The following is a 15756-nucleotide window of genomic DNA, read 5'->3' as shown; positions in this document are numbered from 1 at the left end:
TGTGATCTGACGGGCTGAATCAGCGTCCTGGGCACCTTAGATGACATTTGCTTCCCGCTTCTGCCTTCCCTGCCATCTTCCTGACTGACGTATTCGCTAGAGTGTTAACTTCTAGAGCAGAGACCTCCCCTTTCTTTCCCTGTTGTATCTCAAGCAGTGAGGACAGGTCAACAAATAATTTTTTTTAGCATGCGTGACTGCTATAAATCAATCTCACTTGTGATTTTTCTGGAGAAAATGACCCTCGGGCTATAACATTCAAACACACCCCCCTCCACCCTTGAGACAGGGTCTTGGTATGTAGACCAGGTTAGCCACAAATTTGTGGTCACCCCCTTGTCTCTTTCTCCTACTAGTTTGTGCCACCATTCTGGGCTTGAACTCAACTTTTGCCAAAGATGCTTTGTTACTGCTTTTCCAAGGACGGGTGGCACCGTTTCTCTGCTCTGGCTTTTAGGTGCTCTTTAGACTGTGTCAAACCAACCCACTTAACTCAGCCTTGGTGGCTTCCTGCTTTAGCTCAAGAGTATATATTCAAGTCTTATATGAGTAGAGAAAAATCTAACGCTTATATTCTGGTAAGGTTAATACCCTCTTCCAGATGTGGTGGCTCCCACCTTTAATCCCAGCACTCAGGAGGCAGAGGCAGGTGAATCTCTATGAGTTTTAGGCCAGTCTGATCTGCATAGTGAGTTCGAGGCCAGTCTGGGATATAGAAATGAGACTCTGTCTCAAAAGAAAAAAAAAAACTTTTACAAAGAACGTCTCGAGCTAATTACATAGGTACACACATGTAAACCTAGAACCTAGGAGGTGGAGGCAAGGGAGTCAAGAGCCTGGAACCAACTTGGTCTTCATAATGACAGTCTACACATCTCAAGAGAACAAAGGAAGAGTGCTCTTTGTTTTAGCAGGTTGTGAGTTTAGAAGTAATAGAAGTTTTGTCAAATGCTTAAGTTAGGAAACAGTGTCATCTGTCTAGAATGATTTAGTGGTGTGCCCTTTCTTTAAGAATAAATAATCAAGAGTTTTTATTGTTTTTAAAAAGTAAATGATGTAGCTGGGCAGTGGTGGCACACACCTTTAATCCCAGCACTCAAGAGGCAGAGGCAGGTGGATCTCTGTGAGTTCGAGGCCAGCCTGATTTACAAGAGCTAATTCCAGGACAGGTTCCAAAGCTAGAGAGAAACCCTGTCTTGGAAAACAAAAGTAAATAGTGCTTAAGAAAATAAAACACACAGGATTTCTGTAGTTAGTGATATGAACACTGTTTACCTGAGTCTGCCTTGGGTACATATGATATGGAGGCAAGGGCTGCAATGAGTTAATATATATATATATATATACATATATATATATATACATATATATATGTAAGCAAACATGGAGATGGAGGGCTTAGTTTATTGTTTTTCTAGTAAAAATTTATCTATTTTTAAAAGATTTACTTATTGATTATGCATACAGTGTTCTGCTTGCATGTATGCCTGCAGGCCAGAAGAGGGCACCAGACCTCATTACAGGTGGTTGTGAGCCACCATGTGGTTTCTGGGAATTGAACTCAGGACCTCTGGAAGAGCAGCCAGCGCTCTTAACTGCTGAGCCATCTCTCTGACCCAAAATTTATCTATTTTCATTTAATGTTTGTGAGTGTTAGTCTGCATATATGTGTTATGTGTATGAGTGTTTGCACGTATGTGCAGGAACCACACGCCCGCCTGGTGCTGGAGAAGGCTGGATGAAGGTGTCAGATTCTCTGAAACTGGAGTTATAGGTGGTTGTGAGCCTCAATGTGGATGCTGGGAACTGAACCCAGATCCCCGGCAAGAGCAGCCATTGCTCTTAACCTCAGAGTTGTCTCTTCAGCCCTGGCCTTTTGTTTTGAAGCACTGAAGACAGTTTTAACTCCTTGAATTTGAACAACTGAGTGCCTAAATTGATTTCCATGTTCTGCCTCCACTCCCCGCTATGCTCCTTACCCAGACCCCATTTTTGTTTTTGGAAGAAGGGGTCAGGTAGCCCATGCTGGCTGCAGTTCACCAGGGATCCAAGGATGACTTTAAACTTCGGATCCTGCAGCCTCCACTGCCCAAAAAGCTGCAGCCATCTGTGTTGCTCCGTGCCCAGTTTATTTCTTTATGTTAAAATATTAAAATTACATTATTTATAAGTATAATTTTATATTTTTTCTTTGTATTTCAGGACGAGAGGATTTCCGGATAATTTCTTCCCTATTTCTGAAGACGTTTCTGGGTCGGGCTCTGGCTCCGGATCGGGCTCTGGCTCCGGTTCTGGCTCCGGCGCTGGTTCAGGTTCTGGCTCAGGAAGTGGCTTCCTAGGCGACATGGAGTGGGAATACCAGCCCGCAGATGAAAGCGACGCTTTCTATTACAACTATAGGCCTTTAGACAGGATGCTCCACGAGCAAAACCAAGAGCAACCAGAAGATTTTATTATATGAAAGTGTTCATTTCTGCTTCCCCACCTCCGCACAGAACAAGGTCTCTGTACTTGGTGTTCCACGTTTCAATGATCAGTCTTGGGATAAAGAGCTTCACAGAAAATTTAAAATACCTGGAAAAGAGTCTTTCCTCCTGAGTTCTTAAGGAGTTAGACTTTAATGCTGTTATTGCTCTAGAAAAGATCTGCGCTTATATGTGTATTGGATCAACATTATGAAATTAGCTCACACCCCCATTATTATGCGACAACTTTTACAAGCCATGCTGTTTTTGAAAAATTCAATTTGAATAGCAAATTGATGAACAATAATATTTCATACCTAAAGTGTTAGGAATGCGACTCACATTGTGAGTTACAGAAATACTCCTTTTTATGATTTAAAATAAAATAAAAACGAAAGAGTGACCTCCTACAGTGGCTATGTGACCTGGTTTCTGTTGTGCTGTGGATGTGATGGAGAAGCAGTGAATGTTGTTTATCTAAAATTGCTGTGGGTTGTGCAGTTAGAAACTTAACGCCTCCAGTACCACAGTGTGTGCTCTCTGTGCTTGGCCTTTGCCATAGATGCCTGTTTAATTTCAAATGTCACTCCACTAAAGCAAAGATATAACCTAAGGGGCTAAGGGGGGAAGCTGTCCGGGGGTTTCTTTTTCTCCTCCAGGAAATAAGTACTTTTAAAATGATTTTTTTTAAAAAAATGTTTCTCTCTCTCTCTCTCTCTCTCTCTCTCTCTGTGTGTGTGTGTGTGTGTAGAAAGAGAGAGAAAGAGAGAGAGAGAGAGAGAGAGAGAGAGAGTGAGAAAATATCATTGGGCAGGAGAGATGGCTTGGTGGTTAAGAGCACTTTGTGCTCTTGCAATGAACCCAGGTTTAGTTCCCATAACTCGGAGGGCAGCTCACACAAGAGAGCTGATGTCACTTTCTGGTTTTCATGGACACCAGGAATGCACATTAAAAAAACAAAAAAACAAAAAACATACCCCCAAAATAAATTTAATATCTCTGTGTGATTCCTTGTCCTTAAGAGGCAGAATTCACAGGTCTAGGAAGGAAGAAGCAGAAGTTAGAGATTCATTTGCATTTGTGCTATCCATTCCTGAACCGGCTTTTCAGACACAGGTCTTTCCTTGGTTAGCTTTAACCTTCAGTCTGAAGAAGCTTTTAGGGCCATCTAAGAAGACAGTCCCCATTGAGAAATCGCCCAGATCAGAATGGCCTATGGGGATTGACACAGGAAGGTCTAGCCCACTGTGGGTGGCACCATTCCTTGGCAGGTGGTCCTGGGCTGTCAGAAAGCTAGCTTGCCAGAGAGTCAGCAATCCTTCATGGTTTCTGCTTCAAACTCCAGCCTTGAGTTCCTGCCCTGAATTCTCTCAGTGATGACCTGTGACCTGGAAGTGTAAGCCCAGTAGACCCTTTCCTCCTCTAAGTTGCTTTCGGTCAGAATCTTTTATCACAGCAACAGGAAGGAAAGAGAACAGATGCTCTGTTCCTGGGGAACTATTCCCACTAGGGTACAGTGTGAGAGTCCCACTGAACTATAAGCATGACATTTTAATCTATGGATGTCTAGGGATGAGAGCCAAACATAGGACTCACCTTGGGAGTAGTGGAGTTAATCACGGATGGGCTGCTGCATAGCTGAGAAAGGATAGAGGACACTCAGGTGTCGATGGAGGTTCCTCTTGATATTGTACTCTTTTTAGTCAAGGACCAAAACATTAGGAATATTTAAGAGCATTCACAATATAATGGTAGAAACACATAATTGTAATACATTTTTATTAGGCAATTTTTTTCCAAAATCGATAATAATTACAAATGTAATGCAAATACAGCAGAGATGAGGGGGTGAAGCTGTTTGTTGCTGTTGTTTTATTAATTTTTTTTCCAACATAGGGTTTCCTCTTTGTAGCTTTGAAGCCTATCCTGGAACTCGTTCTGTAGACCAGACTAGCTTCGAACTCACAGAAATTCACCTGCCTCTGTCTCCCAAGTGCTGGGATCAAAGGCCTACGCCACCACTGCCCAACTTGTCTTAGTATTTCAATCACTGTTTGAAATACTAATATATTTATATCTTTGAGTATTCTGCCTTCTATGCTAAACCAGGATTTCTTATTCTTGTCATTTTTGGCACTTTCTGAAGGATTTCTTTGTTTTCTTCTCCTCTTTCTCCTTCTCTTCTGGCTGAATTGGTGATGGAACCTAAGTCTCTGCCACGAGGCTATACTCCAAATCTCTGGACAGCACTTCTCTGTTGCAGGGGGATGTTCTGTTTATTGTGGAATGTTTAGCTATGTCCCCAACTCCTCTCCATATTACCCAATAATTGTTTTCAGAGATGTCAGGGTAAATACTCCCAAACATTTCCAAATAATCACCTGGGAGTAGTCTTTCCCTCTTTAGAGTTGCTTTGTGGAATTGATGATCACTTAGTGGCTTATATCTCGTTGGTAGCATTGCTATCTTTAAATTCATTACCTATTGCATGGCTCATCTGCATTTTATGGAAACCAGGAATGGTGGCAAAGGTCTCTAATCCCTACTCTTCCTAAGGGGAGGCAGGTGAGTCAATTCTGGTCTCCATAGTGAGTTCTCAGGCAAACAGGCCTACAAAGTGTAACCCTGTTAATAAAACAAAACATGGCAGGTAGCCTGTAGAAAATAAGACATTAGTAGCATAACCATTCAACTCGTTGATGTAAAAATTCTTTAAGAAATATTGGGTGGGAGGTAGATGCCTTTAATCCCAGCACTTGGGAGATAGAGGCAAGTGAATCTCTGAGTTAGAAGACAACCTGGTCTAAAAGTGAGTTCCAGGACAAGCAGGACTGTTTCACAGAGAAACCCTGTCTCAAACAAACAAACAAACAAACAAACAAACAAACAAACAGTGTAGAAAGAGATCCAGTATTCTATAGTCAATTGATTAAAAAAATCCCAAACCATTTTATGTAGATGGTTGTTTTGTTGAATGTCTGTGCACAACATATATGATGGTAACAATGGAGGTCAGCAGAGGGCATCCTATCCCCCTCGTTGGGAGCCACTATCTGGATCCTGGGAATTAAATCTCATCCTCTGGAGGAGTAGCAAGCAAGTGCTCTTCATTTAGCTGAACCATCTTTCCACCCTATTAATAGCTATGCTGAACAAGCATACCACAGCAATTTAGAGGGGAAAGTTTTTGAACAAAGGGTATTAGAACCATGTGAACGCAGCTAAGCTCTCAGACTGTGTGCAATTGTTGTTCTCTTTTGTTTCTTTGTAACAGTGTCTCAAAAGTAACAGGGTCCCAGAACTCTGGGATTACTGCTATGAACCACTCTGCCTGTCTTTTTCCTTCCCTACAGAGTGGCTGATGCTCTTTTGTCCAAGAAATCTGATTCACTGTCCCATCCAGTGTCCACCCCCCATCCTGTAAGGTTTCTCTGTGTAGCCCTGGCTATCCTGGAATTCACTATGTAGACCAGGCTGACCTCAAAGTGAGAAATCAGCCTGCTTCTGCCTCCCAAGTGCCTCTGAATAAAGGCATGCACCACCCACTGCCAGAGTCACAGGTTTTTAATCAAGACTATTTTCAGCTATAAACTCCTTTTCTGTCTCCATACTATTTTACCTTTTTGTAAATCTGGCCAGTGAGTGGCAACACTGGCAGGTAACCCCCAGTACTGAGAAGGTTGAAGGCAGGACGGATGTGTTTCTTGACAGCCTGGGCTACATAGAGTGTTCCAGACAATGAAACCCTGTCGCATAGAAATCTTTAAATCTTGTTCTCAAATAATACAGTTTCTCTCTCTAAACGTGCAGGAAGCCCAGGGTTCCATTTGCAGCAGTGCATAAAACCGTTGGACATGACTGCTGCAATCCCAGCTTTGGGAAGCACTTTGGAAGTGGAGGAAGGACCAAGCAGGATTTAAGCTCCACTTGAGGCCATCATACACTACATGAGACACTGTCTTTGGGGGGCGGGGGAGCTAATTTCCAGCATTTGAATTTTGTCGCTATTAGAGACCAAAATCTCATATCAACCTTTAAACATTTTAGACTTGCACTGCTTCCCACGCTGAGTTTTGTTGTGACGGGAAGACGTTCCCCCTCTACCGAATTCGAGCACAGGTTCAGCTCGGGGGCCTTCGTGGTATTTCCTCCACCCTCAGCTCTTCTAGGCCCGCACTACAACGATGGGGTCACGTTTCTTTGCACTCTCCCGGAACTTTCAGGAAGGGCTGTAACGAGGGAAGAGGGCGGGACCCGTTTATGAGCCCAGCCTCTGGTCCTTGGACGGATGGGTCGCGAGTCTGGACTGCAGAGGACGGGCTCTAAGATTAGTTTTTCTCCCTATTGATCTCGGGGGTGAGGTGGGAAACCACTTCAGATGAGAGAAGGTGCGAAGGTTGGAAACGCAAGCCTGTAAGAATTTCGTCTCCAAAAAACCCGCGCTTCCTTCCGAGCCCCCCAAACTTCCCTGGAGTGGAGGAAACACGAGTGCGGGGTAGGAGTTCCAGGGCGCACTGCTCATCATGTGACAGCTCTAGGTTTTGGGGGACTGGGAGACCGCGCTTCAGACCCCTCCCACCTGACGTCACCCACAGCGACCACGCCTCTCACATGAAGGGCGGAGCAAAGAAACCCCGCCTCCAAACGGCCTTTCCGAAGGGCGTGTCTTTAGTGGGCGTGGTCAGAGTGGAGGAGGGTGGGGAGGGAAAGAGTGGTCACGTGCGGCTGGTGGCCTACGGTCACGTGACGTGCGGCGGGGCGCAGGCAGCCTGGCTGGGAGTTCTCCCGAGGAAAAGCCAAGTGAAGTGGGGGACCCGGCGGCGGTGACAATGGTGAGTGCGCGGCGGTCTGCGCAGCCGTCTCCCACGGGGACTCGGTGCGCGTGGCGGGACTCCAACGGCGGGCGCGGCGCCGAGCCTGCAGGGAAGGGGCGCGGAGCGGTGAGGCCTGACGGCTGCCCGGTCCCGGCCAGGCCTGAGCACCTGCGGCCGGCCGCACTGTCCTGGCCATGTCGGAGCCTCTGCCCGCCTTCTTGGACCGTCTTTGGGGGCCGTGGCTGGGCCCCCGCAGTCCGCCGAGCCGGAGCCCCGCGGCCTCGCCTTCCAAGGTAGCCGAGGACAGCCGGTGGCCAGACCCTCAGTTCCGGACTCTGACTAGACCTGCTCACCTTCCTGGTCCCGAGCTCGATAGAGTCCGCTTTTCTTTAAGCTGCATGCGGGGACTTTGTGAGATTTCGTGACTCGGGTGGAGGCTTTTAGCATTTGTAGACTAGGACAGGGGAAAAGAGCAGAGGGTGTCGGAACGGGGACCCTCATTTATCTCCAGACACCGATTCAGGCGCTTGGTTTCACTTCCTTCCCTAAGCGGTTTCTACAACTTAGCGCTTTGGGATGTTGCAATGTCTTGGGAGCCAGGGAGGGAGGAAAATCAGAGCACTTAAGCACACTTAATGGGAAACACCATTGGGCACGGTAGTGTTTAACTGTGTGCCGGCAGTTTTAGATTGGAGCTTTTGGCTCATGTTTAGCCTGTACACCCGGAGAGGCCACAGTGTGCCACCTGCTCTTTCTAAGCTCACCAGTTTTAATAATCAGCTTGATACTTTCAGCTTAGACCACGTCAGCCGTGTCTATTCTAAAAACTTTGCTTCGATTAAATAATAAAAGTCAGAAATCGTGTTGCTTTTACTAGAGATGGGGAGAGGGAAAAGAGGGAAGTTTATTCTGGGAGGGTTTTCTTAAGTACTTTTGTGAGCCCAGGGACAGATAAACAGTAAGACTAACCCCTCCTGCTCCCATGCAGCTACAGATTAAGGAGTTAACCATTTGTTTGGGTAATTAGTTAAGGTGGAAATTACAAAGGCAATGAACAACTAAGAAGGAATTATTTGGGTCTTAAGGAGCCCTTTCATTTCTCACAATTTGAAAAGAAAACTAAACAGCTATCTTACTTTTTGATTTTATTTGTAATTAGTCCTTCTAGTTGTGTTCAAGATATTGGCCAGACAAACAAAATTATAAGGCTTTAAAATCTTGAAATGGCTACACATGTATATATGAGAATTTGCTGTTTCATTGTGTGTGGGCTCTGAATACATTGTGGAAGCCTTGAGCTCCCCTGAGCTCCATTTCTTTTTTCCCCTTGATGAAAAGAAAATTCACATATATTTTGATTTTTTTCCTTCAAGTTTTGTTTTTTTAACTTCAACCAGTCTTAGAAATATTCTTACTAGAGATCAAAAAGTTTGTTGCATTCTTTCTATATCCACATGTAATTTTGTTAGATGGTAATGCTCAGTACTGGCATTTATATTATACAAAAGAATATTTGTGTGTGTGTGTGTGTGTGTGTGGTTTCTTTTTATAATGTTATTTTTATTTTTTATTATTTATTCATTTTTAAAATTTTATTGATTTTTATTGAGCTCTGCATTTTCCTCTGCTCCCCTCCCTGCCTCTCACCTCCCCTTCAACTCTCTCCCATGGTCCCCATGCTCCCAATTTACTCAGGAGATCTTGTCTTTTTCCACTTCCCATGTAGATTAGATTATGTATGTCTCTCAAGAGTCCTCATTGTTGTCTAGGTTCTCTGGGATTGTGATTTGTAGGCTAGCTTTCTTTGCCTTATGTTTAAAAACCACTTATGTGTGAGTACATGTGATAATTGTCATTCTGTGTCTGGGTTACCTCACTCAAAATGATGTTTTCTAGCTTCATTCATTTGCCTACAAAATTCAAGATGTCGTTATTTTTTTTCTGCTGTGCAGTACTCCATTGTGTGAATGTACTACATTTTCCTTATCCATTCTTTGGTCAATGGGCATTTAGGTTGTTTCCAGATTCTGGCTATGGCAAACAATGCTGCTATGAACATGGTTGAGCATATGTCCTTTTGGCGCAATTGAGCATCCTTTGGATATATACCCAAAAGTGGTATTATTGGGTCTTGAGGAAGGTTGTTTCCTAATTTTCTGAGAAGTCACCACACTGACATCCAAAGGGGCTGTACCAGCTTGCACTCCCACCAGCAATGCAGAAGTGTTCCCTTTTCCCCACAACCTCTCCAACATACATCAGTGTTTTTGATCTTGGCCATTCTTACAGGTGTAAGATGGAATCTCAGAGTTGTTTTGATTTGCATTTCTCTGATGACTAAGGATGTTGAGCATTTCCTTAAGTGTCTTTTGTTTTGTTTTGTTTTTTTTTGGTTTTTTGAGACAGGGTTTCTCTGTAGCTTTGGAGCCTGTTCTGGAACTAGGTGTTGTAGACCAGGCTGGCCTCGAACTCACAAAGATCTGCCTGCCTCTGCCTCACGAGTGCTGGGATTAAAGGCTTGTGCCACCACCACCCGGCTCTTAAGTGTCTTCTTATATTGTTATTTTTTGAATGCATGATCTTTCTATGTGGACCTTGTTGACCTCGTATTTCCTCTGTGTGTACCTCAAATAGGGCTTGAATTTGTGGCAATTCTTTTTTCTTTTTTTCAAGACTGGGTTTCTGTGTGTAGCCTCGCTGCCCTGGATCTTGCTCTGTAGACCAGAGTGGCCTCGAACTCAGAGAGATCTGCCAGACTCTGCCTCCCAAGTGCTAGGATTAAAGGCGTATACAACCACCTCCTGGCAAATTTGTGGCAATTCTTTTGTTTCAACATTTCAAGTAGTGAGATGGTAGGCATTAGCCCATATGCAAAGCTATGATATCTAAGTGTTATAACTTGTATATTAATTGCCAGCATTTCCCCTGAAATGATTTTGTGTGTGTGTTACTCAGGAACCATCGAAGGTTTTGCACTAGTTAGGCAAGAGATTCACTACTGAGTTGTGTCTCCAGATCCCTTGTGCTTCTTTGGCTCTTTCAAGTGAGATACAAGAAACCACACAAACAAGCCACAGCAATAACCAAACCCATTATAAGAAAACAACTCCTCCCTCCCCCCAAAGGTGTCAGAAGCTGGAGGGATGTTCAGAGACGAAGATGCTCTTACAAGAGCCCAGTTTGGTTCCTAGGACCTACGTGACAGTTCTCAGTTATATGTGATTCCTGCTTCCAGGGGTCCAACACCCACTTCTGGCTTCAAGGGCACTGTATGCTTATGGTGCACATACCACTCATGCTCATAAAGTAAAACAAATCTGAAACACTTAAAAGTTGGGACTAGTTACCATAAGCCACATGATCTGAGTTCAGTTCCCAGAACCCAAGTAATAGAAGGAGAGAAACCCACTCTCCAAAGTGTCCTCTGACCTCTACATGTGTGCTGTGACATGCTTGAGCCACCCTTTCAAACGGATAAATAAAAGACAAAAAAAAAATGAGAGGCAACATGGTGATGCATGCTTGCAGACCAGGAAATAAAGGTGAGAGTTGCTCTGTAAGACCCCGGCTCGTCTGCTGCACTGCAATAGTGGTTATGTGGTTCTCCCACCTCCCAGGGTACATTGATGGGAAACATTCCAGAGCAAGTCTTTGTGTGAAAACAAGCTCTTTACTCAGAAGTTTATTTTTTTTCCTTGTGTTGCCTGTATGTTCCATAGAAGATATCTGTAATTGTTTGGTGGCTTTTTAAAGGAATGGCAGTCCAGCTGTTCAGGTGCTGTTCATCATTTCTCCTCTGCATATGCTGTCATAAGCTTTTCAAAGGATTTTCTGAGCCAGGAGGTGGTGTAATCCTTTGATCTCAGCACTTAGGAGGTAGAGACAGGCAGATCTCTGAGTTCTTGGTCTACAGAACGAATTTCAGAACAGCCAGGCTACACAGGCAAACTCTATCCTAAAAACCAAAAAAACCAAAACAAATAAACAAAAAAACCCAATAAAATCCTTTCTGATTCTTCCCAGTTATAATTCTTTATTCTATTGAAAAATAAGAGCTAGTGACAGGAATAAGTGAATAAAATTCTTGTCACTAAGCCTGATAACCTGTGTTCAATATGTGTGAAAGAGAGAAAAAAACCCTAAAAGTTGTCGTCTGTCCTCACATGTATAGGGAATTCATTACACACACTTTTTAAAAATATACTTTTTAGGGGCTAGAGAGATGGCTCAGAGGTTAAGAGCACTGGCTCCTCTTTCAGAGGATCCGGGTTCAATTCCCAGCACCCACATGGCAGCTCACAACTGTCTGAGACTCCGGTCCCTGGGAATCTGACACCTTTACACCAGCGCATATGAAATAAAGTTAAAAAAAACTTTTTATTTTTTCTATTTCATTTTGAGATAGTCACTGTGTAGCCTTGGCTGGCCTCTTTACCTGTTATGTAGACCAGGCTAGCCCCAAACTTTCTGTGAACTGCCTGCCTTTGCCTCTGCCGTGGTGAGGTTATAGGTATGCACTCTAGTGCTAGATATTTATTATTATTCTTTAAAGTTTTCTGAGATAGGGTCTCATAGAACTCAGGGTGACCGCAAATGAACTATGTACCCAAGGCATTCAAGTTTTGACTACTGTTATTTAAGAAATCAAAAAATAATTATTATGTTTAGTGTATGTATGTGTATGTGTGTCACTTGTGTGCCATGGTGTATATGTGGAGGTCAGAGGACAGCTTGCAGAAGTTGCCTGTCTGTCCACCATGTGAGTCCTGATTAGACTTTGGCCATCAAGCTTAGTGATGAGCGCCTTACCCACTGAGCCATCTCACCAGCCTCTGATTTCACTTTTAAGTCCTAGGTATGAAATATTTTCTTATAAAAATGAATATAGCATAGTTTTTTGGGGGGGTGTTTTGAGACAGGGTTTCTCTGTAGTTTTGTAGCCTATTCTGGAACTAGCTCTTGTAGACCAGGCTGGCCTCGAACTCACAGAGATCCGCCTACCTCTGCCTCCCGAGTACTGGGATTAAAGGTGAGCACCATCATCGTCTGGCTATAGCATAGTTTTGTATATATTTTTAATTCTAGTAATTTTAAAATTTATGAATAATGTCAAAATAAGACCTTTTGTTTATTGTAAAATTGCTTTTGTTAAACATTATTATTTCATGTGTATGTGTTTTGCCTGAGTGTATGTCTTGGCATCACATGCTTGTTGGGTACCTGAGAGGACTTCAAGATCCCCTGGAACTGTTGTTACAGATAGTTGTGAGCTGCCATGTGGATGAACCCAGGTCCTCTGGAAGAGCAGCCAGTACTCTTAACTGCTGAGCTATTTCTCCTGCCCTATTATTGCAAAATATTATAGAACTGTGTCTACTTGTGTGTTTTGGCAGCTTTGTGGCAATTTAACTTTGTCAAAATAGTATTTAATTTACATCTTTAAATTTCAAATTGGATAGACTATTCAGCATTTTCTATTGAGTATGTATGGGAAAAGTTGGCCGCATTTTATTTTATATATAAAACAATGTTCATAGTTTCCATGTCTTAATTTTTTTGCGGAGTATACAGTTAGGGGAGGAAATTAATTTTACCTTCCTTGCCTGTGTTTTGTGACATCAGCTAATGCTGGCACTATGGGAGGAGGAGTCCACCTTGTTGTTTTCACTATCAGTTGCCTTTGTTTAACGTATCTGACTCAGTTTCCTTGGGCAGCTACTTGGGTAGATTGTCTTTTGCCTCTTTGTGTCAGGCTTTCTTCCTGCCACCACCTTCCTCCCTTGCTGCCTCAGTGAGTTGCACATAGTGGATAACCTGCTAAATATCAGGTAATCAGTTTTGAGCTGCACATACACATATAATGTTTTAGGAGAAATGCACTCTTTCAAAATTACTGGGGGTTTATTTGTTTTTTAAAGAAGTTCTGACTTTCAAGACTTGGTGTATTTAGGTAACTAGGTCACAGGACATAGTGCTGAAATGTTGCTTGGGAATTGAGACAAGATAGATCTCAAGTTTAAGGCCAACCTGGGCAGCTTAGACCCTGTCTCAATCTGGAGGAAAAGGGATCAGAAGAGGATGTTAAAACGCAGTGGTAGAATAATGATGTAGGAGGATCATCTGTCTATGTGTTACTTTCATTGGTTAATAAAGAAACTGCTTTGGCTTTTGATAGGACAGCAGCTTAGATAGGTGGAATAGACAGAACAGGATGCTGGGAGAAAGAAGCAGAGTCAGGCAGACACCATAATTCCCATGATTCCCCTTCTCAAGACGGACGCTGGCTAGACTCATGCTCGTAAGCCACGACCTCGTGGTGACATACAGATTATTAGAAATGGGTTCGTCAAGATGTGAGAGTTAGCCAATAAGAGGCTGGAGATAATGGGCCAGGCAGTGTTTAAATGAATACAGTTTCTGTGTAATTATTTCGGGTAAAACTAGCTGTGAGCCGGGTGGCAGAAAGCGGCCCGCTGCTCCTTCTACAGAATAGAAGTCCAGGCCCTGCCTGGGTTCAGTCCTCATCGTCTGAAAGGAAGCAAAACAAGAGTTGAAGATCATCTGCCTAACATTCTATCTTTTCTGAATATTTAGTCAATGACAAGTTTGCTTGTTAAAATTAGCTTTCTGGATAAATTTTGAGTTTAATTGTCACCACAGAAAGGAAATTGCTGTCTGTGTCTTTGGAGCATGTTAAAAGTCTAGTTTGTAGTTAGTTATTTGAAATTGTCCCTTTTGCTGGGGCTGGAGAGGTGGCTCAGCAGTTAAGAGCACTGGCCGCTCACTTATAGAGGACCTGGATTTGGTTCCCAGCACTCACACAGTGGTTCACAGCCACCTGTGACTTCTGTTCCAGAGGCTCCGATGAGCTCTTTTGATCTCTACAGCGATTAAGCACACACATAGCAAACAGACATAAACACAAACAAAACCTTCATTCAATAAACATAAAGATATAAGGCAGGTAATGGTGCCACAAGACTTTAATCCCAGCACTCAGAAGGCAGTCAGGACTACACAGAGAAACTCTGTCTTGAAAAACCAAAAAAAAAAAAAAAAAAAGAAAAGAAAAGAAAAAAGAAAAGAAAAAGAAAAAAAAAGTATTTACCAAGGGCAGGGGATAGAGTGGGAGGGTGGGAGAGATTGTCTATTTTGTTAATATAGGAATAATGAAAACAATTTGGTCATTGTGTCACCTGTGACCTACATAATCTTAGGAGGCGCCTTAGATTGTTTACTATTATTATCTGTTAAACCAAGACAGGACTGATGCTTAATGAGTTCCAGACTGAGACATTGCTCCTCACCTCTCCTGACTTTCTGAGGAAGGTTTTGTTTCACCAACGGTTACAAATTTTAGTCCATTTTTTTGTCCATAGTAACTTATTTTTTATTATTAGATTGATTGTGTATTGAAAATTAATACTTCACAGGTATATGAGGGCCTTGTTTAAAATAGTATAAACTGCTTTTAGGCTCTATTTTCAATGATGAGCAAAGGAGAAAATGTCTGGCCTCACATAGTAAATGCACAGCTCAGAGAATAAATTAGAGACCAAAGCTCGGAGAATCCAGTTTGCATTAGGATGGCAGGTAAAGCCCTTACAGAGATGAGTCAGCCTCCAGAGGGTGAGTGAATCAGGTATGGTATTTTGCCTGCCTCTGGGACAAGAGAGAGAAGGACAAATTTGCTGAACTTCTGCACAAATTACTTCCATCATTTGAGGCTATTCTGTCTGGAGAGATGGTAGGTCTGTCTTATCCACATCAGAGAATAAATTGTATGTATGTTTAAAATAACATTTGAAGTCATCATTACCTATAAAAATTTTTACATATTGGGACTGGAGCAATGATTCAGTAATTAAGAGCACTGGCTATTTTCCAGAGAACCCAGGTTCAATGCCTAGCACTCACATGGTGGCTAACAATTGTCTATGTAATGTTGTTCCCAGGGGACCTGATGACTTCTTGTGAGCTCTGCAGGCACCAGGCATGCACATGGTACACAGACTTATGTGCATGCTAAATACTCACTCATACACAATAAAATAAATGAAAAAAATTGTACAAATTGATGAACCCCTCAAAGTAAACATTCCAAAGCTCCAATAAAATATTATTAGCAACTGGGTTGGGTATAATGACACATCCTTTTAATACTAGCACTCAAGAGACAGAGGTAGGTGGGGCCCTGTGATTTTGAGGCCAGTCTGGTCTACATGGTGAGACCCTGCCTCAAAAAAATATATGTATTGCATATAAGTAATATACGTATATTATATGTATAAATATGCATAACACATATATTACTTATATGTTGTATATACATACATATACACACATATATTATATAATATATATATTAGCACCTCATCTCCTCCTGTAGCTTTGTAGGTTCTTTGTTGTTGTTTGCTTCTGTTTTTAGACATGTTTTATTCTGTATTCTAGGCTGTCCTGGAACTCACTACATAGTC

The 15756-nt window shown here is 42.7% G+C and overlaps 1 protein-coding gene across 1 annotated transcript in view; it reads left to right on the top strand.

Moving 5' to 3' along the window:
- The window catches only part of Srgn (serglycin), a 34977-nt gene extending 32102 nt beyond the window's left edge, over window positions 1–2875 (top strand). The window contains exon 4 of the mRNA XM_048451635.3: window positions 2203–2875. Within this exon, the coding sequence (XP_048307592.1) occupies window positions 2203–2461 (259 nt within the window). The 3' untranslated portion in view covers window positions 2462–2875. The remainder of the gene's footprint in view (window positions 1–2202) is intronic.
- The last annotated feature ends 12881 nt before the right edge of the window (window positions 2876–15756 follow it).

This window comes from Myodes glareolus, chromosome 18 (genome assembly GCF_982192425.1).
Source record: "Myodes glareolus chromosome 18, mMyoGla1.1, whole genome shotgun sequence".
Taxonomy (NCBI): domain Eukaryota; kingdom Metazoa; phylum Chordata; class Mammalia; order Rodentia; family Cricetidae; genus Myodes; species Myodes glareolus.
Note: the sequence above shows the minus strand (reverse complement) of the source record. Positions and strands in the feature narration are given on the sequence as shown.